Raw genomic sequence first — 25,496 nt, 5'->3', positions numbered from 1 at the left:
TCTCCAGCCCTAAGCAGCAGAATTTTAAGGAATTGTCAGCTCCTACACAGTGTCTGCAGCTTCACGTTTGTACCCTCAGTCTTCCTTACATCACCTCATTCTCCTCTGCAGTCTGTCATGAGGCCTCTTCTTGCTCCCATCTCAACTGGGCAGCTTGGCAGAGGCACTCAGATGGACTGAATTCAAACCATATTCTCACTATATATCTCTTAATTATAGGATTAATGGGTCAAGCATTAAAGAAACTTAAAAAGAGCATATCATGAAATACTTCTACTGAGCTTTTCTTAAATCATAAATATTCTTAATGTTTATTACATAAAAATATAAAATATGCCCGGCGGTGGTGGCGCAAGCCTTTAATCCCAGCACTTGGGAGGCAGGCGGATTTCTGAGTTCGAGGCCAGCCTGGTCTACAGAGTGAGTTCCAGGACAGCCAGGGCTATACAGAAAAGCCCTGTCTTGGAAAAAAATATATATATATTACTTATATAGTTTAATTTAATAATTCCATGCAATATATTTTAATTACTTTCATTTCCCCTCTCCTCGCCCTAACTCCATCCATACACACCCTACATCAGCATCCCTCTTTCAACTACATGACTTTTTTCTTTTCCTCCACATTTAATATCATCACCATCATCAATTTCTTTGGTCATTTCACCCCTCCCCCAACTCCCCCGAGATAAAACTCAGTTCCATGAAGGATTTGAGTTTGCATCTGCTGTTAAATTCTATTCCATGACAGTTTAAAAAGTGAGGAAAAAGGTTTATTCTTCCTTTCAGCACCCCTTGCAAGAGTTAGCAGAAAGACATCAAAACCTACGTATATAGTGTACCAACCATATGTGGAGATGTGTTAGACATTCTAGTTTAGGGTCCAAGGGCACTATAACTCTGAAGTTTCGAGCTTTCGTCCCAGGAGTCTCTTACTTGCCGTTACCTGCTGGGCCAGTTTTCTATACTTCTAGTATGGCCAGTTTTGTGGAGTTTTAGTTCAACAATTGATAGACACTAGCTTTAAGTATTTAACATTCAACTTAACCTTAAAGAAAGCTGAGTGCTTTTAGTTTGCAGCTAGAAATTCAAGTCCACTTTCTGCTTTCTGCTTTAAGTATCCCTTTGAAAAGAAAGCTTTTATTTTCTAAACGATTTTCTATTTCAAGTTGGCCTATCTTTGTGTCTTTTTTATAGGGTTTCTGGCAAGGCATTGTGTTTCAGAAAGAAAAAAAAAAAAGAAGTAAAGTAGTCTATAAAGACATCATTTCTTTTTCTTGTAGAGTGGTCCTTGACCTGCATGCTGTGTGTTTGTCCTCTCTGCATCCTGCTCAGCAGAAAGCTTTTTTTTTATTCATCTCCACTGCTGGAAAAGGCACTGTGAACTTGAGAGACAGACCATCAAAGAAACACACTATATACAAAGAACTGTGGGTCACTGTGCACCTGGAATGTAGCTAGCTAAAATTACCCATTATGTGATTCTCTTACCTGGACCTGCAAGTAGCAGGGCAAGATAGCGGTAATCTGTGAAGGCAGTTTCGGGTCCAGCAGGGCTGCCCTCTCTGTCACCTTGCTGACATAGATAATGTACTTCCAGGGTGTCTCTTTCCACATTTTCTTGTCAGTCATTGATTGGCCTGACACACCTTTTAAAAAAACCTGCTGTGCACTTCTTGTAGGATATTTTGATAATACACCATATTGTTCCGGCCTTGAAATACTCTGTCCTCACCCCATGCCCTCTTAGGTTGTTTATCTGGGTTCTGGTCTAACAATCCCTTCCTCTCATTAGAGTCTCTAGGACATAATGGGTGTTTCTCAGTGCTTCGGAAATGTGGCCTGACTGTGAGAAGAAATGCATTTCAGAAATAACATTGACACAACTGCCAAGAGACCTCCTGACATATACTTTAGTGTTGCTTAGTATTCGACTGCTAATGATAGTGAAGATTATCTGGTTTTGGTACAAAAAGAAAAAAAAAAAGAAAAGAAATGTGTTATCAATGGACCACTCCAACACTTAGCATTTCTAGGTGACCTCTTATGGATATACTATATAATCTTGATATGCAGGAATATGCTAAGCACTCTCTATGCTGATTATCTTCAATAGAGCTTATTAACATATCAAAGGTACTTTCCAAAAAGAATGGCAAAAAACACAGCAAAACAAAACATAAACAAAAACAAAACCTCAATAATCGGTATTTTTTTCCACAATTGCTGAAGAAAATGGTCCAAAACTCTAAATTTCACACAAAGCCACCAGATAATATACAATGTGATGTTTTAAGTGACTTTCTACTGTCATTGTGGGTTTCTAATGACACCGAACATTTGTTTTTTGCTTGGTGCTGTTGTCTTGTTTTATCATATTGTCTCGGCGGGGTTTGAAACAAACAGTACCAACCTAAAATAATGTAAATAGGAATTAGCCAATCAAACTGACATTGCACAGCTGGCCACATGAGCTTAACCCCAACCTCTGAAAGGATTGCCGTAGTGACGCTCCCCGAGCTATGTTACATAGTGTAAGAGACTGACTACTCATTTCCGAGAAAGGAAGAGAAACAATGCCTGACACAGACTGTGCTAATTCATGTAGATCAAAATCAAACATAGCGACTTTTAATTTGCCCTATATCCATCCAGAATTATCAGTGGTCAGCAGATGTTTCAAAACACTAACCCTGCAGCTCATCTCTTGTCAGAGACAAACTTGTTCAGATTAATGAAACCAGGTTAAGTTGAATGAATATTTAATCCTAATGCGCTTTGAAAATGTCATTAGCAGGCACTGACAACGTGAAGCCCAGGGACATAGTCTGTGTTTATCTTTTGTTTTGTTGTGTTTCCTGATTGAGGCTTGGGTAAGTCAAGAGGGTAATTTTGAAACCTCTTGGCAATTCCAAAAAAAAAAAATCTCCTCATATCATTTTAATTACAGCCAAGTTAATATTGGCTAGGAAGTCCTTCCCAAATTACTGATGATAAATATAAGTAAAATCTACCACGTTAAAACTGTCAAAAGTAGCTGTGATAGGAGCTATAATCTGTTGGGTTTCTGGATATCTACATGAGAGCACCTTGAACAGGCAAGAGGGGGGAAAAGTGCTGGCAAGAAAACAAAAAGCCCACTCTGATTGGTTATGATTCATTCCTAAATGTTTATATAGTATACAAACACACATTTATTTACTGGGTACCTTATATGTAGATACATTTATATATAGCACCACAAGAACACGATGTGATTGTCACCAGAACACTCTGTGATTGCTGTTGTTAGTTCCTATCTCTTCTTATTGAAAATAGACTTTTTTTCATCTAATATATTCAGAATAAAGTTTCTCTTTCCCTAACTCCTCCCAGTTCCTATCCAACATCCCACCCACCTGTTCTCTGTTACTAGAAAACAGACATCTAAAAATAAATAAATATTAGGATAATAATAGAAAATAAAAACAAACCTGAAGAGCAATGAACAGAAGAAAAGAAAAAAAAAGGGCAAGAATAAAAAGTACAAGAAACATATAGCTAGACACAGAGACACTAACATTCACACAGAGAAATTTCACAAGGAAACAAAATCAAAACCGTAATATACATGCAAAACACAATGCAGGATGTGGGTTTTTTTAATTCCAAAACAAACCATTATGAAACAAACTCAAAATGTACCATTGAGTTCCTCCTTGTGTTGATCACAGACCTGTCCTTAAGTGTGCTTGAATACCCCGCGAGGCTCCATGGGAGAAAATTTTTCTTTTGTGAGCAGTTGTCAATTGGAGATGGCTTCTAGGTTACAGATGTGGGCTTGTGTCCTCGTCTCCTCTCAGCACTTAGACTCCATCTGGCTAAGACCTGTGCAGGTCCTGGGCATGCAGCCTTAGTCTCTATCAGTTCCTATGTACATCAGTCCTGCTGCATCTAGAAAGCCTTCTTTCCTTGATGCCTCTCATCTTCATTGGTACTTACAATTTTAGGGCTGAGTGTTCCAAGGTCTCTCACTCTCTTCACTTTTTTTCAGGTGTGAGTGTCTGTATTGGTTCCCATCTAGTGCAGGAGGAAGCTTCCCTGAGGATGGCTGACCAAGACATTCATCTATGAGAATATGATTAGGAGTCATTTTATTGCTGCATTCCTCTGGCGGAAGAGTAGCATTTGGTTTTCCACTAGGTCCCCAGCCCTATCTACTCTCAGGTTCTTGGCCACACAATCAGGGATAGGCATTTGCTCCATCTCAAGGAAAGGTCCTCAAATCCAATTAGATGGTGGTTGGTTATGCCCATGGCTTTTGTGCCACAATCATACCAGTGTATCTTGCAATCAGGTCACCATTATAGATTGGAGGGTTTATAGCTGGGTTGGGTTTTTTTTGTTTTTGTTTTTGTTTTTGTTTTTCACTTGATAAAGTTTTTTACTTCTTTTTTTTTCATTAGATATTTTCTTTATTCACATTTCAAATGCTATCCTGGAAGTTCCCTGTACCCTTCTTCCCCAACCAGCTGGGTTGGTGTGTATCTCTCTCCTCTAGTGACATGCAGAGTAAGTTCCAGAACCATGAACACTAGCCAGTAGGGAAGAAGGCTTTAGGTAGGCACCAGCTCAACTTCGCTGTGTTTAATGAGTTGTGTAAGCATTGTCTTCAGTAATAGAGCCTTGCTATCATTTTGTGAAGAGCATCCAATAGCTTTGACCATTGTCTGGGGTATTTGGAGGTTCCCATGGGACCTATTTGGCCGACAACTTGAATAGATGTAACCCATTCCTAGTACTGAAAATTCCATTTGGTGATGAGAGATGTCTAATTGGAGTTTTGTCTCCCCCATTTTTGGTGATTCTATTTCTATTTCTTCTGTAGTATGTTACCATACAACTCTTTAGATGGCCCTAAGTTTTAACTGTCCCTTCCATATTTTCTCCCTTACCACTTCCTTTCTCCCCCATACCTGTATGATCTCCCCATTCTAGTCTACCCCTGTTTCTAGTCATAACTAGCTATTCTATATCTATTCCTTTCCTAGGGAGATCTTCCCACCCACCCAGTCTCTAATTCTATACCTAACTTCTATGGTTATATGACTTGTACCCTACTTGTCAAAGACCTAACAGCTAACATCTACATATAAATAAATACATACCATATTTGCCTTTGGAGGTCTGGGTTACATCACACAGGATGATTTTTTTTTCCTGTCTCCATCCATTTGCCTGTGAATGTAATTGTTTCATTTTTTTAACAACTAAGTAATATTCCATTGTATAAATGAACCACAATGTCTTTATCCATTCAACTTTTGATGAGAATCTAAACAATTTCTAATTTCTTACTATTATGAATAGGGTAGCAATAAAAAGGATTGAACAAATGTCTTGGTAGAAGTATGTGGAAGCCTTTAGGTAGATATCCAAGAGTGGTCTAGTTGGATTTGAGGTGGAGCTATTCCCAGCATCCTACACAATTGCCACATCAATCCCCATAGTGTCTGTTACAAGTTTGCATTCCCACATGCAGTGGATAAGTGTTCCTTTCACCGCACATCTGCCAGCATATGCTATTTGTTTGATTGATCTTGGCCATTCTGACTGGTGTAAGATGAAATCTCAAAATAGTTTTGATTTAGATTTTCCTAATAACTAAGGACATTGAGCACTTTAAGAGTTTTTCAGCCATTTGTGTTTCCTCTTTTGAGGACTCTGTTTAGATCTGTACCCCATTAGTTCCTTTTTTTTGAAAGATGTTAAAAACCAAAGCACACAAAAGATAAGTCAAAAGTCCCCCCAGTAAGTGAGTGGGAAGGCAAGATTGAAACTATCTTTGGAATGTTATACTTCCCTCTGTGAGCTCGTCCCATTTTCGTGCAAGATGTTCGAATCAGAGAAAACCAATGTTGTATCTCTTTCCTAATGTAAATGACCTTCACGAAAAATATTTACTGTAACAACTGGGGTCTGGGCCAGTGAGATGGCCCAGTGGGTAGAGCCCTTGCCTCAAAGTCTGAAAACCTGAGTTTGATCCCCAGATTCCTCAAGGTAAAAAGAAAAGGTGACTGTCACATAGATGACACATGCATGCTGCAGCATGCATATACACACAATGCAAAAATATATATGTATAAATTTTATACAATGTAAAAAATTATATTTTTAATGTGGAACCTTAAAATGAGTTTTTTTATTTTACTAATTCTTTGAGTCTTCCATGTCACATATTTGATGACATTCACCTCTCTTCTTTCCACTTCTCCCTTGTCTACCTTCACCTCCCAACCCACTAGTGTGAGCTTGCTTCCTTGCTTGCTTGCTTGCTTGCTTGCTTGCTTGCTTGCTTGCTTGCTTGCTTGCTTGCTTGCTTTCATTTTCATCGAGTCCAGTTTGTGTTCCTCTACTCCTCTTGGGGATTTTGCCTGCTCTGGAATGTAGTCAAGAGATTTTTCGATGTCACTGTCCACATAAATGTATAACCAGATACAGATACAAATTAAAATCGCAATGAGATACTGCTCAATGCCAAAAACTATGGCTATACTTCTTCAAAAAATACGCCAAATGGCCATGAACCCAAAATATAATGCCAGATGTTAGTTAGCAAGAATGAGGAAACTTTCTAAACTTGTATACTGGCATAATACACAACCCTTTTGGCAAGTAGTTTTATAGTTTCTAGAAAATTAAACATATTCTCATCAGCAGCTTAGCTTTGCTTGTAGGAATCTGTCTAAAGATAAGTAAAAGCCTAAGTCAATTAAAAACTTGTAAATGAACATTCATAGAAGAACTATTCATTATTCATAAAACCAAGAAACAATCCAAATGCCCACACCTGGTCCATGAATTAACTTGGCATATTTATACCAGGGGAAAAAAGGAAATATCAGTAAGCGATGAAGTTAAGATTTAGGTGTATAACTAACACAGACCAATAATTTAAGCTCTTAGAAACTGAGACAAAAGGACTAGTGTGGGCTTACGGCCAGCCTGGTCAATATTGTATGTATCAGATTATCCTGGACTACATAGTAAGAACCTGTAGTAATAATAATAATAATAATAAATATATTGAAAGCAAGGATCGTGACTGAAATCAGGGATAGAAATGGGTTTTTTTGTGAGGTGATAGAAATGTTGCAAAGCTGTGATAATCTTATTATCATTAGATTGCACACATAATATACATGCAACTTGCAAGTATTGTGATATTTAAATCAAACCTTGAAAAGGCTAAGGAGTGTGTGTGTGTGTGTGTACATATATACATATATTCTCCTCATGTCCAGTATTCAGAACATAAATTCCAGTGTTTTGATTTTGAAAGAAAAAATGCATCTGCTTTAGTTTGTCATGGAAATTCAATTGCAAGCAGAAGGTATTTCAGACAAACTTTCTAAGTGTCCTCTGGATGTTCTCTGGCGTCCATTCATCAAAGGTAAATGCTGTTTTCAATAATACTGAAATGCTAAAGACTGTCATCCTCCTTGGAGAGTCTTTGTCCCCTAACCCCAGTTGCCTTTATTATTCCTACATGTCCCCAGGTGGTTTTCTTCGCAAGCTTACAAGCATTTTTATCCTCTCTAACTTTACTCCTTAATTCAAGTTTATTAATAACCATCATATACATGACTCTGGGGACACAATGATGGAATATTTTTAGCTCCATTGTGGGGCAGCCACAAGGTCAGACACTAAGCAGTATATTACACTTCATTCAAAGGCTCATTTCCTGATATCCGTGGAAGGAGGGACCCAGGTGTAAAATGGCTTCCGCTGCCAACATTAGAAAGGCTGGTTTTCCTCCATGTTCCCTCAGACACCGTGGCACTGATGTGATTGTTGGCAGAAAGACCATTACTGATTTTTTTAATAGATGTCAAGCTTTGTCACTTAGGCTCTGAAATAATATGATGCCCTCAGCCACACAGTGACCTTCATAGCCCTGCATCTTTTCTTCATGATTGCTTTTTGTAAGCAATCAAACCCGATGATTCTTCCGGCCACCTGAAAAAGAGACATAATGGCTTGCTTCGTTCTCTATTCTCACAGTGCTAACTTACACATACACATACTACCAGAGGTCCTGGTTACAAACTCACATACACACATATATATACATATACACATGTATACATATATATACACAGAGAGAGAGAGATACATATATACATATATAGAATAATAGGGTGTGCCCTCACTAAGAACCATGATAATGGCACATCCTGTTTTGACAAAGTCTTGTATTCTCCCAACCAACAGTTCGAGGGATTGTTCCCCTGAAAGGCACTTGGACTTTGCTCCATGCTGCATGGCTACTGAGGGAGCAGAATCACCCCATGTGACTTAACTCCATTAAAAAATATGCATATGCAGTGGTAACACATGCCTTTAATCCCAGCACTCTCAAGGCAGAGACAAGTGGATCTCTGAGATCGAGGCCACCCTGATCTGCAGAGCGAGTTCCAGGACATCCAGGCCTACCCAGAGAAAACTATCTTGAAAAACCAAAAAGGAAAAAAGTATGTATATGTGTATATAAACACATACACACACACACACGCACACGCGCACACATATTCACACATATGCATATATAATATATTCACACATTATATTTATTTTAAGTAACCACATAAAGTATTTCCCCTGTGTTTTTTCTCACACATATGTTATTTATCCCTCCTCCCATTATATTGCCTTTCCTCCCCATCCATAATTAAAGTCCCTTCCATTTTTCCATTAGCCCTTCAGCTTTCATACTCTGAATATGTTCCTTTTCCAATACACATATTTACAAATATTTTCACTAGCCTCTAGTTTTCTATTTCTTTTCTGAACTATCTTCAGAAAAGCAAAGTTGTAATTATTATCATTTTGTAATTTAGCTTAGAAAATATTTGCCTAACCTAAGGGTATGAAGATTTTTTCTTTTTTTTTTTTAATTAGCTATTTTCTTTATTTACATTTCAAATGTTATCCCCTTTCCTGGTCCCCCACCCTGAATCTCCCTATGCCCTCTCCCCTTCCCCTGCTCACCTACCCATCCACCCACTCACTCCTACTTCCTGACCCTGGCATTCCCCTACACTGCAGCACAGAGCCTTCACAGGACCAAGGGCCTCTCCTCCCATCGATGACCAACTAGGCCATCCTCTGCTACATATGCAGCTGGAGCCATGAGTCCCACCATGTGTTTTCTTTGGTTGGAGGTTTAGTCCCTGGGAGCTCTGGGGGTACTGGTTAGTTCATATTGTTGTTCCTCTTGTAGGGTGGGGATATGGGTTAGTTGATACACTGCTTGCTTAATGTTCAGGAAGCCCTGGGTTCGATCCTCAGCATGGCATGAAGCAGCGGCTCTGTAGTACATACCTGTATTCCAAGCACTATAGACTCTAGAGATAGAAGCAGGAGAATCAGGAACTCAAGGTCCCCCTTGGATACCTAGTAAGTCTGAGGACAACTTGTGATAAAAAAAAAAGACCCTGTCTCAAAAGAAAAAAAGATTTAGAATGTTCTATTTTCTTTCTTCCAGAATTTTTGCAGTTTTAACTTGCAGGTTTTAGTTGGTGGTCCATTTCATGCTCTAGTTTCCACCAGTGTGATGTCACTGTCAGTGTTCCTTATTTTTCATGAAAATCCACATTTTGTCTAGTACAGTTTGCTTTAGTCCCTTCATTGAACTGGAGGCTTCCCATTTGTTAAAGTCATTGACCTTGGATATAGAGGCCTCTTTGTGTAGTCTTTATTTTGTCCCACTGGTTCATGATTGGGAGTATGGTGGAAGTCTCTTTGTGCATTTTCATTTTATCCACCGGTCCATCACTGTGCATATAGTGGAGGTCTCTGCTTTGTCCCATTGGTCTCTTTGTGCATCCTCATCTTGCTCCACTGGTCCATCACTGTCACTGTGAGCAGCACTGATTTCTCAGCATTCAGGAGGCATTGAAACTACACAGTATGAGATCTCCACCTTGGCTCTTTGTTTCAAACTTCTTAAACTGTTTTATTTCATGCAGGTCATATATATATATATTTCAAAGTCATTTTCCATTTCTACAAAAAGAAAAAAACCCAGCAGAGTCTAGTCAAGTTTTAGCTGGAATCATATGAATCTATGTAACATTAGAGCCAGCTGGTTTTAAGTATATAGTCTTGTCTATGGATATAGGGGAGCAGCCATTGAGTTAGGCCTTCTGCTTTATTTTAATTTCCGTTGCTGCGACAAAATTCCATGACCAGAAAACAAGTTGAAGAAGAAAGGGTTTATTCACTTTTGTTCATCACTGAAGGAAGTCACGACAGGAACCTAGACAAAGGAAGTCAGGACAGGGTAGGAACCAGGAGACAGGAGCAGATGCAGAAGCCATGGAGAAATGCTGCTTACTGCCTTGCTTACTTCTCATGGCTTGCCCAGCCTGCTTTCTTATAGAACTGAGGACCACCAGCCCAGGGATGGTACCACCCACAAAGGACTGGATCCTCCCCAATTGATCACTAACTGAAAATGCCCTACAGAAGGATATTATGTAGGCATTTTCTCAACTGAGGCTCCTTCCTCTCTGATGACTCTTAACTTGTGTCAAGATGACACCAAAAACCAGCCAATACACCATCTCTGCTTTTGTATTTTTTGTTTTTAGTGGTAGAGATCTTACACCTGGCTTTTGTTAATTTTATTCTTAGGTACTTCAACATTATAATTTAAATGTTTTGATTTAAATTGTATTATAACTTAAACACAACTTTCATTTAAATTTTCAAAAGTGATCATAGGACGATGTTAAGGTAAAGTCTTGAAAGTAGACTTCTAAGTAGTGTATACTGAGTGCCAAAGGAAATGTCACCCTATACAATTCCTCCTAGTGGAGAAGCAACCATGGCAGTCAAGTCACTGACTAACAGGGGTGAAGGAATTACCACTACTGTTACTTCCACAGTGACAGCTTACATCTAAACATGGAAAACATTGCTTTGCTTACAACAATAACTCAAAGAGACCCGTGTGAAATATTGGGCCTTGAGCGTAGAATCAGGAAGCCTGGACTTGAACTCAGCAAAATACTGAGGAAACATACAGGCCACAGAAACTAGACCTTGACAAACATTTTCTTTATTTCATTGTTCTCTCTCTCTGTCTCTGTCTCTGTCTCTCTCTGTCTCTCTCTCTCTCTCTCTCTCTCTCTCTCTGTGTGTGTGTGTGTGTGTGTGTGTGTGTGTGTAAGAGAGAGAGAGAGAGAGAGACCGAGTCCCACTGTGTAGCTCTGCCTGTTCTTGAATTCTCGTTGTAGACAAGACTGGCCTTGAACTCATGAAGATCATCCTGGCTTTGCCTCCTGAGTAATGGGACTAAAGGCATGGGCCACCACACCCAGCCCCATTATCTATCTTATATTTAATGAGCATTCACAAAACAAAACACTAAGCTATTCCTTTCTAAAGATCTATATACCAGAGGCCCAAATGAGAGGAGAAGCGCTGTCTGTCTGTGGAGATGTAAATTTAACATATTGTTATCATTGGTTTTATAATTACGGAAAATATATCTATTTTTAGGCATTTTTGCTTTAGTGCTAACCTCAAACCGAAATTTAAAAAGATCACTAAACAGAACTTCAGCGGATTATAGCTAGAGAATTCAAATTTTAACACCAAAGTACAAAAGGCTTGTTTGACTTTGGGGGTGAGGGGAGACTGCTGCTAAGAAACAAACTTCTATTAATAGGGAATCTTCTGGAAATTGTTCTATTAAGAACCTGGCAAACTCACAAATATGACAGATGGGCTGAAAATTAGGAAGTGTATGCCAGAAGACTTAATGTAAGAGGTTATATGAAAACACATCCCCCATTTCCCTGGCTATGGATTGATGTCTGGTCAGCTTGGCTTATAACTGCTTGAATGCTTTTTGAATTTGGTCCATTTTCTCTGTTTCTAGGTTTGATTCTCATAAAGGCTTCTGGTGTCAGCTGCTGGAAGAAGGGAAAACAAAATGCCTTGGGAAGAGTAAAGGAAGAAAATACCCCCCGATGGACTCTGATGTAAGTGTAGAGCCCGAAAATATAAAACACAGCAATGATAATCAATAATAATGATAATGATAATAATAATAAATATCACCTACAATGTCTTAGAAAAGTGACTGAGATCAAAAGTCAGCCTTTATACAAGCTAGAAGGCAGTGGGTTCCCTCCTGCTTTCTTATGCACTTCGTGTTACAGAGGTACTTCCTTCACAAGAGTAGGGAGGAGGGTTGTGGAGCAAGAGCTCCTGGCTGTGGCTACACCATGAAGAAAGTAACACGGCTGCCTAACAAGCGTTACTGATCCAGCGGGAGAGGTGAGGGGGAAGGAGGAGAAGGTGGGACAGAAACTGGGTTGAGAGACTTACTACATTTTATTATATAAATGTATGGAAGCTGTCAGACAATTAAAAATGGGAAATAATAAGATACAAACTATAGTATTTCAAAGAGATAATAGTATTAAAATAATACAAATTACTATAAGTAAATAAATACATACATTCATAAATAAATAAAGGAAATTAAGGGTGGGAAAGAGGGCTAAACAGCTAAAGGCTCCTGCCACCTATGCCATTTACAGTGGAATGGGAGAACCAATAGCCTCGAACTCTCCCCAGACATCCCCCTGTGCCTTGACAGGTGTACACACACACTAAAATAAAGAAAATGCAGTAAGAGAGCCTCTTAATTAAACTTAAAGTGGTTCTCTGTTTTGATACATCCAGGTTGGATGTTTTGATTTTTCCATTTACATAATTAATATCTGTGTTCCAAGAATGAAAGGAAGTAGAATTTGTGACTGTCAATCTGAAAAGCAGGTAACATGAATACTGATAACTACAGAAGTGATAACTGCTGTGCAGAAACTGCTCTGCTGCTGAAAATGTCAGCAAGCCACGATCGGAAATATAGCAACCAGAAATTGACAAAATACTTTCTGTCTTCAATGTCAAATGATTCTGTGGAACACAGATTAGAGTGTTAGCTGCTAGTATAATGTACTAAGCTTTTAACTGTTCGAATGTTCGTGGGACAGGATAATTAACCTATCTCTCAATTGTCGAGCACACAGGCACATAACCTAGTCTGTGAGAAAGGGACACGTTCATGGTGTGAGCCAGTATTGTTTATTCTGCTCAGAACAATGACACAGTGAGCTGTCATTCTCACAGTTTGTGTGCCCTGTATTTTTCCTTTATGCTTATTTTGCATATGCTAATGTTTATTCATGGTATATTTAGCATCTACTTTGACTATAAGAATCTAACTTGATTATTATAGTTTTTTTTAAGAACTCGGAAATTTAAATATATGGGAATATTTTTCTTACAGTATTTCATACATTAACTGACAATCCCAAGGTGGGCAAAATTTCTCAGTAACCTACATTTATTTTACAAAATTTTTATCCTTCAAGGTTTGGAGGACTATTTGTTATGCTGGTCTGATAGACAAGACCTTGGTGAGGTCACAATTAAATTCTGTATAGACGGCATAGAAAAGGGAGGGACCTTTTGTTTTCATAGAGAAACTGCATTGCAAGAAGTCTATTCTGTTTGAGTGACTATCAAAATATACCATGAGAGCACTGTGAAAACAGTCAGAATACACTAGATGCTGGCGAGAGGTAGTTTCTCCATTGTTTCAGTAAAAATATAAAAAATACTAATTTTTACATCAAATATACTTCTGTATATAGTTATTAAAACTAAGTATATCACTAAGACACTGAGGTTTATCTTAGCATTTATTTCACTCTGGTCTAACATAGACAAAGCTGAGATACTGTATAGAATTGCTGGTAGTCTAGGTGAACAAGAAAAACATGGCCGTAGATGTCAACAAGGTTACTCTCTAAGCATATGCTAAGTTTACTTAAAGGAATAAAATGTCTGACACTGTGTAAATAGTCTCCAAACTGGAGGCTCCGCGGAAGGGTGCAATCACAAGCCTGACTGGAGTAGCAAGCTTTGCCACACAGTGGTCACCTCTCCTACTTCAGACGCCAGACAAAGCTAAGTATTCCAGGGTGTGGCCAACACAGTTCACGTGCTTCACACAAATCTCAACCCATATCTAGTGCACAAGATACCTATTTCAGCAGAGTCAACATGCACGGAATGTATTTTAGTGAAATAAAGTATGCATTTCTTCCTCTTTCGCACTCAGAGCAGAGCGTTTCTGTCCAGCTACTACCGCGACCACAACGTGGAGCTCTCGAAGCTGCTGCACAGGCTGGGGCAGCCTCTGCCCTCGTGGCTGAGACAGGAGCTGCAGAAAGTGAGATAGCATGGAGAAAAGAAGCAGACCTCATCCAGAGCTCACAGACGACACTACCAAAAAGCTGTCGAACACATACCTCTGCATCACAGAAAACGAGCAAGGTTCTTCCATGTGCTGGCATGTGGATGATTGTGGAGGGTCGGGCATAAAATATATATACATATATATCTTTAAGAAGCTTCCAGGCCTATGGCCTTCCTCTTAACCCTTATCTGATTCGTGTGGAACAGCAACCAACATAAATTTTAAAACAAAACAGAAAACAGAAACACTGACACAGACCTGTACCATTTCGTAGTAATATTTACAATTTTGTATCTCGGCTACAGTTGTTATTTCTGTAGATTTCTGGACCACTGTTTGACTGTAAAAATGTTTTCTGACTCGATTCTGTGAAGTAGCCTATAAACATCACGATGGAGAATTACAAGTGTCAGAAAATGCTGCCAGCATAGGCCATGGTTATGTGAGAGCAGGGACGGGGAGCAATCTGTGGACTTTGTCTTCAAACAGGGAAGCAAAGGAGGTGGTCCTCCTTGTACGTTCCAGCGAACTCGTACTGATGTAGCTCTGTATTGTAAACTTGGCAGACAGCAAACAGAAACACATTCGTACATCAAAATAGTGAACGTTAATGGAAGAGTATTGACTAAATCCTCAAAGTAAAAGATCTGGTGAACTTCTAAAGATACACCATACAGATACATAAAGATACACTGAGAACTCTTGGCTTTCTGAGGTCTATTCTGGCCACCTCCAGTTGCACCGAAATGCCTGTGGAGCCTGCAGGAAGTATTCTCTCTGAGTCAGAGTGACCTTTAAATTGGCAGAGCAGAGACTGGAGAAATGGCTCCACAGCTGGGGGGCACCTGACTCTTCTTCTAGAGGACTCAGGTTTAAATCCCAGCACCCACATGGCAGCTCACAACTGCCTGTAACTCCCAAGATCAAACACTCTCACATAGACAAACATACAGGCGAAACACCAATGCACATAAAATAAAGGTTAAAAAATTAATTTAAAGTCTTCATAAATGAGCAGAGCAGCTGCTGAACAAACTTATTAACTGGAAACTAAGGACAGTTCCTTGAGCTGCTTAATTAAAGTACTCAGATTTAAATTATTGCAAAACTGCATTTTTCCAGGTAATCCCAAAGCAAACTGTGTAACGTACAGGCTTGTTGGACAATGGACTCATATACAAATTTTCATCTAATATATAAAACGATGGTTGTGCTTCGCGGTGGAACAAGCAGGTGAAGTCCCATGTTGGAGGATCCCTCACATATTGCCCACTTCTTTGCCCAACAGCAGAGCATCGCCAACTGTGTGAACTACCTACAATAAGAATCACAGGGGGGCCGGGCGTGGTGGCGCACGCCTTTAATCCCAGCACTTGGGAGACAGAGGCAGGTAAATTTCTGAGTTCGAGGCCAGCCTGGTCTACAGAGTGAGTTCCAGGACAGCCAGGGCTATACAGAGAAACCCTGTCTCGAAAAACCAAAAAACAAACAAACAAGAATCACAGGGGGTACAAAGATGAGCATAGCTCAGGAAATATATCTAATTTAAATTAGACACGTGATGAGTGAAGGATTCGAAACAAGAGTACAGGAGATCACACTTCCCTGTGTTAGTATAGACTTAATCTTGCATTGTGATTGACCCATATGTAAACATAAGGAGAATGTTCCTCGCTGTGACTACACACACAGAAATATTCTATAAGGTGTGTTTAGAGACACAATATGCCACAAAACCAACGGCCTGAATACGTCTATCTGTCATTCCAGTGCATAAAATGGTACTCTTGCAGCTATTTGCCAGTTTAAAAAACAAAAACAAAAAAGAATGAAGCACCCCTGCTCGCTGCTTAATTCCTTTCATCCTTATTCCCACAATTACCAATGTCTCTAAAGTTTTTCCATCTTTTATGAACTCAAAGAATACAGTGATTATTTTTTTTAAGCACTTACCGGAAAGAGTTGGCTAAACAACCAAATTTTAAGAGCCCTGACTGAGAGGCCAAATCAAAATACAGTGAAAGGAGTCTTCCCTCCTAACCGCTGCCACTTTGGCAGTGACACCTGCCATGCCCAGAGGGGAAATCACCCCTCACATCCACATCCATTAATTTAAGAAAATTGGCTCAAGGGGTCATAAGACCCAGCAGCTCCAGCTGTTACAGTCTCACTGGTGACAGTGTGTCAGCTCAGGAAATAAGCTGACATACGTCTCCACGTTTGAACCTCTATAGATAAATTGGCTACTGACATCCTTTAATGTAGGGAGACAGTGCCTGTAAAATAAATGGCAAAAAATAGCACTTATAATGAATCAGAAAAAAACGAGAGAGAAACGGTACCCCGACCTGCTCACTCCCAAGTCCATGTCAGATGCCCTGTAGACCAGCAGCCCTTTCAAAGGGTTTTGACCACTGGGCGTGTCAAAGAGGCAGCTCCCAATTCAGGAGGGCAACCACACATCTCACACTGTGAGCTCCAGCTGGCCATTATGCTATCCTGAAAGCGACAGAAGTCCAGGAGAAAAGAACAGGAGAGAACATGATTCCAAACTAGCTTTGTATAGAATTCCCTTTTTCCTGACTTATAATACGGGGCTTCCTCAGGAAGAAATGAAATGGTTATTTCAATGTTTATAGCTATTATATTCTTGTCATTCACATTGAATGAAAATTACTGGGAACATTTTTTTCTCTGGGTTTTCTAAAAGGAAAAAAAACCCTCTATATAATTCTAAAAGTGGCATGTTACCTCATATGTATAACAATAAACTGGTAAGAAAATAGAGATGTCGAGCCTGGTGATTTGGGGCAGTGAGAGGGTATTTGTTTTGCTGGGGGTGGGGGTGGGAATGGGGCGGTATCAAGGATTCAAAGGCACACCATTATGATTTAAAATGGAGAGGTAAGCGAAGAAGAAGAGCTTAGTAGGCAATGAAGAATGCCTGTTCTGGTTTTGCCTGCTATGGTTTTATTTGTCTTCTCACAGGACAAAGCTGCAGCTTCCAGGACTTTCATGGGCTCTTTACTCTCTGTAGAATTTCAAAAGGTATGAACTAGTTTGGTACACACACACACACACACACACACACACACACACTCACAAGAATCTAGAAAATAATCTCAGCAAAAGAACATAAAATAAAGACAGGAGTTAGACCTGTATCCTCCTCCACAAACTTTCTCTCCAAGACACTAGATTTTCTCACATCAGAACCCCTCCCCCCCAAAAATTATTATTACCTGGAGTACAGCATGCTCTTCTTTCCAAATGTGTTATCCTAGGTTATATCTACTCCAGGACCAGTCAGTGATGGGTAATGAACACACCCATCAGTATTCGTGGTTTAAAATATCAATAGTAGTGAGTTTCCTGAAGAGCAACACTGCAGCCTAGAAGCATTTACTTAAGCAAGAACTCATTAATGAAGGACCAGTGTACCAGTGATACCAGTGGTTTGGTTTTTTTAATTTCAGATTATACTCAGTACCTGAAGTATCTTCGGTCAATGGTAGCATACCATAGTTTCCCCCATCTTTGTGTTTGCACATGAGCATGTATGTGTGTGTGTGTGTGTGTGTGTGTGTGTGTGTGTGTGTGTGTGTGTGTGTATGCACGCACGTGCGCATACTTTTGCATGTGTTATTCCTCTGGAAACCCCTAATGGATATAGTAATGAAAGGCATAATTAGAATATGGCAAGAGAAGATATTTTTCATTTTTTGACACTATTTATAATTCTTCCTTCTCTAAGAATCTTTCTAAATAAGTTGTTGATATGCAGCTGGTTCTGATTTTAGTGACTTAACAATCTTTGTGTTTTTAACTCTTAGGGGTTAATCAACAGAAACTCACAGGTTTCTTCATTGCACCTCCAAATCATCATGTAGCTAACTCAAACAGTCAGTGATCTTTGTAGAAGAAACACATTCTCTGTGGTTGACAAATCTCAAGAAACTCTTTCTGTGCTGGCTTCAGTGTTCAGAAGTATTTTCACTGACTCTAGACCAAGGCTTGTTCAAGCCTACACAGCCAGTCCATGAACTTGCCCTTTGGCAGTAAGGGCAAAGGAAAGTGTGATCAATTTTATGTGAAGTTGACTAGACCAAATTAACTATCATTTATGGGTGTGTCTGGGAGGCCTTTCTGGGAGAGAGAGGTCTTCCTCCTCTGGCTGTCTATTGCCAGGCTCCCCTACTATATTGCCCCCCACCTCTGGTACTGTAAGCCCAAATAAACTCTTCCTTCTTTTTAGTTTCTTTTAGTCTTCAATTTTATTGCAACAACAGAAAAGAAACTAATGTAATATGTAGTTATAGTATGCGTTATATTATATTTATTACATATATGGTATGTATCAGTTCTGTTTCTCTGAAAAGAAATATATATAATATATACAGTGTAACATTAATTCTGTCTCTGGGAAAAAATCTGCAAAGTATCTCATAAAGTGTAGCACAGTGTATCTAAGAAGAAGAAACAATTCTTGCCAGTACAACCATTGGTTCCTTCCATGTATTCTTTCCGATTTTTGTACATGAGAATTCTCTACATATTCAGTATTCCTCATAAGTGGTAGAGTCGCATTCATGCATTTATTCTTTCATGTAGTAAAGATATGTTTAACTTTTCCTAACACTTTCTTTCATTAATCCTGCAGCTACCCTAATCTTTGAGCTTCTATCATCCCTGTGTCTATTGCCAGGAATAACAAATACACAGATTAGTTAGCCACTGAAATTGGAACTGGCTACATGTCACCCGCTTACTTCTTAGAGAAGCAGGAATCATGAACAATATCAAGAAATAAGAAAAGACATTCACATGCAAAATTCCAGGCAAATATCTTGCTTACTAAGTAAAGATTCTCCAGAGAAATAGTGCAGGGGGTAGGCGGGGGAATTCTCAGAAGGAAACTGCACCTTCCACTGACTCTCTGCAAGGCTGGAGAATGATTAAACCTCACTGGTTGTGGAGAAGATGGAGCGTTGCTGGTCTAGACCCCAAGTAAAATTATCCTTGGCTATGTTCAGTCCCCCAATAGGCATTTTTTGTCCACTACTGTGTCTGACCTAATATCCTGTGACGTAACTGGTAAAAAAAAAAAAACTTTTGGAATGTATTAACATAATTCTAGCTTCCACCAAGCAAAATGTTAAGTGTCACTGGATAACATTTGGTGCCTACAGCTGCGAGTTCCCCTTTCCTATAACCATCACCTATGTAATGCTTCCACCAGTGTCTGAAAGAATGCCTTGATTCCTCACTTTCCTCGTTCCATTCCCAGAGTGGAGCATGAAATTTGGAGTAACCTCAGTCTGTGTTCCCAGGCTATGTTCACTCACATGTGGCTTGAGAACAAACTATCTCTTAGCCACTTTTAGGTGAGAGTTATAGGTTGTTTTATGTTTTGTCACTTGCATTAATAATACAAAATACATAGATACAGAGATGTATAGAATAGTTTTATTATATGTATGTATTTATTTTTGTAATTTCATGTAAAAAGCTGTATAGAATAGTTTTATTATATGTATGTATTTATTTTTGTAATTTTATGTAAAAAGCTGTAGAAGGAAAGATAAGAAAACGATTCAGTCAGTGAAGCATCCACCATGCAGACATGAAAACCTGAGTTCAGCCTCCCGCACCCACATAAAAGGGAGGGATGGCAATGTCCTTTGTAATGATGGTGCTGGAGAAGGCAGAGACAGGAGGATCCACAGGACTCACTGGCCAACCAGTCAAGCAATGGGTGATTGTGTCTCAAAAAATAACACAGAGAGCAATTAAAGAAAACACCCAATATTTATCCTTGGCCTCCATACATACATACACACACACACACAGCTTACTGATATAAATGCTAATCTCAGCACTCACCCAGTCACACCCAGAAACAATAGCTCACCAGGGATTTGAACATCCTGTATCCCAACCAAGATGACCAATAATACGAGCCATCGTGTTTACCAAACAAGACTGTTCAAAGGAAGTAAAGCAGATTTTACGAATAAAATCTCACGATGGCTTAAAGTCCCTAAGATTGTTGGAAAGAATGCATTTCCCAGATTTCATACTGCAGTGGACTAAATTGAGAAGTCAGAGGAATTTTCAAAGCACACCGACTTCATGATGGGTTTTACAGGAAAAGCTCTCATCATTACGTTTCTCAGATATGAGAGAATCCGTTAAGTAAAGGAGGTGGCCGGTGTCTACATCTCTGCTGCCAAAAGTCTTCTGTAGCAGCTAATCAGTTAAACTGCTTTAGCTCCCAGTGAATCCGCGTGCATGCACTGCACCTGCCCAAGAGCTGGATTCCAAATGAAACGCGCGCGCGCAAACACACACACACACACACACACACACACACACACACACACACACACACACCAGCTAATTTTGATATGCCCTGGCTAGCTCAGTGACTGGGCACTTCTAAACCTCCCCACAGCTAGCACTCACTCCCCTCCAGTATTCCTGAATAAACATCTTTTAAAATCTCGATTTCATCTCTGCGACCCCAGACCCGATCAGGGACGTGGCCCTAGGGATTGTTACATGCCCGCAGGCCTTTAAGTTTCATATTTCTGCTTCCCTGTCTTGGCGATTCTACCTCTCCTCTCTCTTCCTGGGTCCTTTGCCCACGTAACCTAAAGGCCTCCTTCTTCCTGGCCAGCCCTTGACTGTTCCGGAAGTTCTTTGTTTCCAATCAAAGCCAGCTGGGGGCAGGGATCCTCAAGTCTAGAAGCACGGCTTTGGGAGCCAAAATAAGACAAAGCATTGGAACCAATTCCCACCAGCCTTCTGTTCAATCAACAACTAACCGAGCAAGCTGACTTTGTTCTTAAGCAAAGTTATGCATGGCTTACACAGTCGGGCCACAGGAGACTCATCCTCATCTTCTTTTTGGTAACAACATTTTGACCCTAAAATTTACTTTTTTTTTTTTGTACGGACGTTGCTAGAGATTTTAAAGCAAAAGCTGGACTCCTGTAGTTCCCATAGTCCCAACTCTACCACTCAATGCATCAAGTGAAGGGACTGTAGGAATGGTAAGTTGTAGAGATTTCTTCAGGGTGAGCACACTGGCTAGTGGGACCGACAAAGGTGTGAATCTGTGATGTCCAAGTTCATCTTTAAGGTTGCTGATATGAGGTTTAGGTTTGAACAGAGAAAGAATTGGGATGCAAGTAAGATGGGGACAAGAGATATATCTGATCAAGTGTGATCACCACTGATCACTCCCTTCTGCTTCTGCAGCGGCGTTCTGAGTGGCAATGTGTACCAGACATTAAGAACTACAGAGAACTGAGTCTGTGGGTATGAATCCTCCTCAACTGATGGACATTAAAAGGCTGAACAATCCACTGTCTTTATCCAAAATACCCAAGGTTGGAAATATAAAACCCAGACCCTGTCTGCAAAGAGTAGAGGCTCTTGACTGTAGTGAGAATAGGCTGTGCGAAAGATTTGTCCCAAACTCTCAGATCAAAACTATCCCATTAGATAAGGCTGGAGACAGAGCACAGCAGTTAAAAACACTTGCTGTTCCTGCAAAGGAACCACATTCAGGTCCCATCACCCCCATCAGGTAGCTCACTATTGAAGTTGGAGCCTGGAATTCCAACACCTCTGATGTCCATAGGAACCAGCACTCACATGTATACACACAGAGATATACACGTATACATATTCATGCGGATCCATCAAAGCCCTAAGTGAATGTGAATTATTGACAAGGACCAATGAATGCCAGAGACCTTTGGAGATTTGCAAAGTCTTCCTCCAGGTGAGGATCAGGGGTATGCCAAGCCTTCTTCTGGTCCAGATACAAGTGTTTATGACTGATTGTCCAGTGTGTGATAAAAACTGGCAAATGCAGCTTCCTCGACCCCAGTGACTAGAACGGGAGGCTTCTCCCCTACAAAGACCTAGCAAGACTAGCTAACCCCGCCTCAGGTTGTACATAAGAAGCCCGGTTCTGTGTCAGTGCGTGGGTGATGCTGTTCTACCAGAGTGAGCTCAGCATGTGTGCCTGTGTGTCTGTCTCTTCTTCATCCCCTCATTAGCTCAGTCAGGTGTCTAGGACCAAGGCATGTAAGATGTGGCAAATACACATATAATTAATAAATAAGCCACTACTTTCAAAAATAACTGGCTTGACAAACAGCAACTGCACCAGCTGGCCCCAGTTAATGACAACTCTGCCAAGGACCAAGGATGCCCAGGGACTCCATGATCTTTCATCTCCAATCATTATTTTTTCCCACAGGACCCCTGGATGCAGCCAAGAGTGGGGAACACACCCTTAAGCTTTCAGGTTGACACCAAAGCTACAAAGTCAGTTTTAATGATGATGATGATGAAAGGATTTTATGTGCCTGTTCCAGGAGATCAGGAAAGCCCCAAGGGCTGGCTTCCAACAGCCACTGGGCAATATCCACCTGATTCAGCTTATGTTTGTCAATGAATGTTCCGTGGCTTGGGAGAGATTGGCTATGCCCTATTTTACCATGCAGGTAAAAGCGCCACCTGCACAAACCCTTTATCTGCAGCTGTGAACCCTGAAACCACTGAATTGTCAATTCACATGCATGAGCCAGGGCACTCCAGGAAGAGCTAAAACACTGTGCTCTCAAAAGCCATTTAAAACAAGGTACACCAACTTTCCCCTAAGCAAAGCAGGGCTTTTGGAGGCACTTAAGCAAATCCAAACCATGTTCCACACACTTCTAAAAAGCAATTTAATTCAGCCATGCCTGTCTCCTTAAAAAGGTTCCTATTCTGCCAGGTTTTTTTAAAAAGTCTATTTCAAAGGAATATCATTTTGTTCAATACCTACGACCTATTAGTAAAATTGCCCAGGACACTCTCCCACACAGTGCCAAATTCCCTTCACTGTTTTGAATTAGCAGCACAATGAAAATGGCTTACTGTCCTTAATGCAAGATGCCTTTGCATTCTCCTGATGGCCGGTCACCAGTTACGGTTTGCCTTCAAATGGGTAGACCCTAAATCAGAAAGCACTCTTTCAACCCTGCAGGGTATTTTCCTTCATGGATTCAAAAAATTCCCCTATAGCCTTTGAAGACATATTGGCTGCACTCTTGAAAATGTTTCGGTTAAATTAGGGAACGATGCTGCAGTCTGTATAGATAACAATGATTTCCAGTCTGGCTTAAAAGCTTTGCCTAGGAAACACCATTCAATCCCTTATTCACCTCGTTGAATGTGGGGATAAGATGTTCTATTAGTTACGTTTCTCCTTGCTGTAACAAAATATGCGACAGAACATACGCTACGGAACGAACTTAAGGAATAAAGGATTTATTTGGGCTCGAGATACAGCCTCTTGGGCTGGGGAAGAGTAAGGCAGCAAGAGGAGGAAGGAGCTGGTCACGTAGTACAGACAGACAGGAAGCAGAGAAATGAAAGCTGGAACTCACTCACTTTCAGTCTGAGATCTGGGCCCGTGGAATAGTGGCACCTACATCAAAGGACATGCGTCCCTCCTCAGTCAAACCAGCCTAGAGACTCCTTCATAAGTGTATCCAGGGGTTTGTCTCTAGAGTCGATTGAGAGCCTGTGAGGTTGACAATCAGCGTTAACTGTGATGGTGCCCTGCTCTAAACTGCACGTCTTCAAAGAGCAAGCCATTCACTTAGCTTTCCAATTACAGCAAGATCACCAGTGCCCCGCGGTGACAGGAAAATGGCTCTTGCCGGTGTTCAGATTCTAGGGCCTAAGGACTGGTGAGGGTCCCTGGGGACGGCACATGATTGTAGCATAAAGGGACACTCAGGGTCTTACAGCTAAGCCTTGATGTGAGGCTTTGGTTGAGGCGGATCTTGAGCTCTTTACTTCATGTACAGAATGCCAAGCTGCTTTGAGACTGTTTAAGGACCTTCTGGCAGGTGCCTCTATGTGTGGACTGCTTCACTTAACAAAAGCGGTCAATGTGGTGATAAGGAATGGAACCGGAGGTTCTTATTCTGTTGTCGCACTAAGTACCACAGCCTTTAAATAAAATAATTCATAATAAAGTCACCAAAATAAAGTGTAAAACCAAAGAAGCATGCCTGCCTTCCCAGCAATGCTATTTACCATACATTTCTTAACATCACAAAAGTCTGCCTGTTTCACTCTATAAATGAAAAAGGGGGCTTAAGATTCATATTACTTGTGTGTGTGTGTGTGTGTGTGTGTATGTGTAGGTGTGAGTATGCACACTTGTGTGCTCAGAAAACCCTGCTGAGGGCCTTGCATCCCTTGGAGACAGTTACGGACATTTGCAGGATGCTTGGTTTTTATGTGAGTATCGGACTTTGCACTCGGGGCCTCATGAGCAGCAAGCACTCTCTTAACTGCTGAGCCATCTCTCCATCCTCAAATGATTCCAAGGATCGCCTGGGTTTGTGAACACGAGAGTCTTCAGCAAGAATTAGCTGCACTCTACTATGACATCCACAAGGCACAATAAGTAGCCATTATGGATGGGCAAGTCCTTACTTCTCATTCAATCTGCTTTCTTATACAGCTCTGTTTCGTTTAGTACCTAAAAAGAATTAGGCACTTTTAAAAATTCTTACTCATTTTTATCAAATTTGAGTTCTGAACTTCAGGAACTTTCTGATTTTTACTCTTTACTACTTGTTGACATAAACTCGCATACAGATAAAAGAGAGTTTTCAACTAGAGAAATACACAGATGCCTGTGTTGTCTCCAATGCTAGGTCTGAGTCTACTTGGATTTCTGTAAATTTTCTGAGACAAAAACCTACAAAAAAACTCATATAATTGAAGAGCATCCAAAGTCTTTCTCTTATTTTAGTAAAGAGGAATATTAAGATTCTCTGGAATGTAGCTCAGCTGGTACACTGCTTGCCTACTGTGTATGAAGCCTTTGGTTTGAGGTCCTGGGATACAGGAGACCACATCTTATTAGATAGATAGATAGATAGATAGATAGATAGATAGATAGATAGATAGATAGATAGATAGATAGATTCAATTTAAGAAATGAAACAAACCCAGATGCCCCTCAACAGAGGAATGGATACAGAAAATATGGTATATTTACACAATGGAGTACTACTCAGCTATTAAAAAGAATGAATTTATGAAATTCCTAGCCAAATGGATGAACCTGGAGGGCATCATCTTGAGT

The 25,496-nt window shown here is 40.2% G+C and overlaps 1 protein-coding gene across 4 annotated transcripts in view; it reads left to right on the top strand.

Moving 5' to 3' along the window:
* Positions 1–15,659, top strand: part of LOC110290928 (bifunctional heparan sulfate N-deacetylase/N-sulfotransferase 3) — a 156,359-nt gene extending 140,700 nt beyond the window's left edge. For 3 of the 4 annotated variants that reach the window (XM_021157836.2, XM_029475611.1, XM_029475610.1), the window contains 2 exons: positions 11,933–12,035; positions 14,189–15,659. In XM_021157836.2, the coding sequence (XP_021013495.1) occupies positions 11,933–12,035; positions 14,189–14,308 (223 nt within the window). In that variant the 3' untranslated portion in view covers positions 14,309–15,659. Of the gene's footprint in view, positions 1–11,932; positions 12,036–14,188 lie in introns of those variants that run through there. The other variant, XR_003836259.1, reaches the window with a different exon arrangement.
* The last annotated feature ends 9,837 nt before the right edge of the window (positions 15,660–25,496 follow it).

This window comes from Mus caroli, chromosome 3 (assembly GCF_900094665.2).
Source record: "Mus caroli chromosome 3, CAROLI_EIJ_v1.1, whole genome shotgun sequence".
NCBI classification, from domain to species: domain Eukaryota; kingdom Metazoa; phylum Chordata; class Mammalia; order Rodentia; family Muridae; genus Mus; species Mus caroli.
The sequence above is the reverse complement of the archived record's forward strand: the minus strand, read 5'-3'. Positions and strand labels throughout refer to the sequence as shown.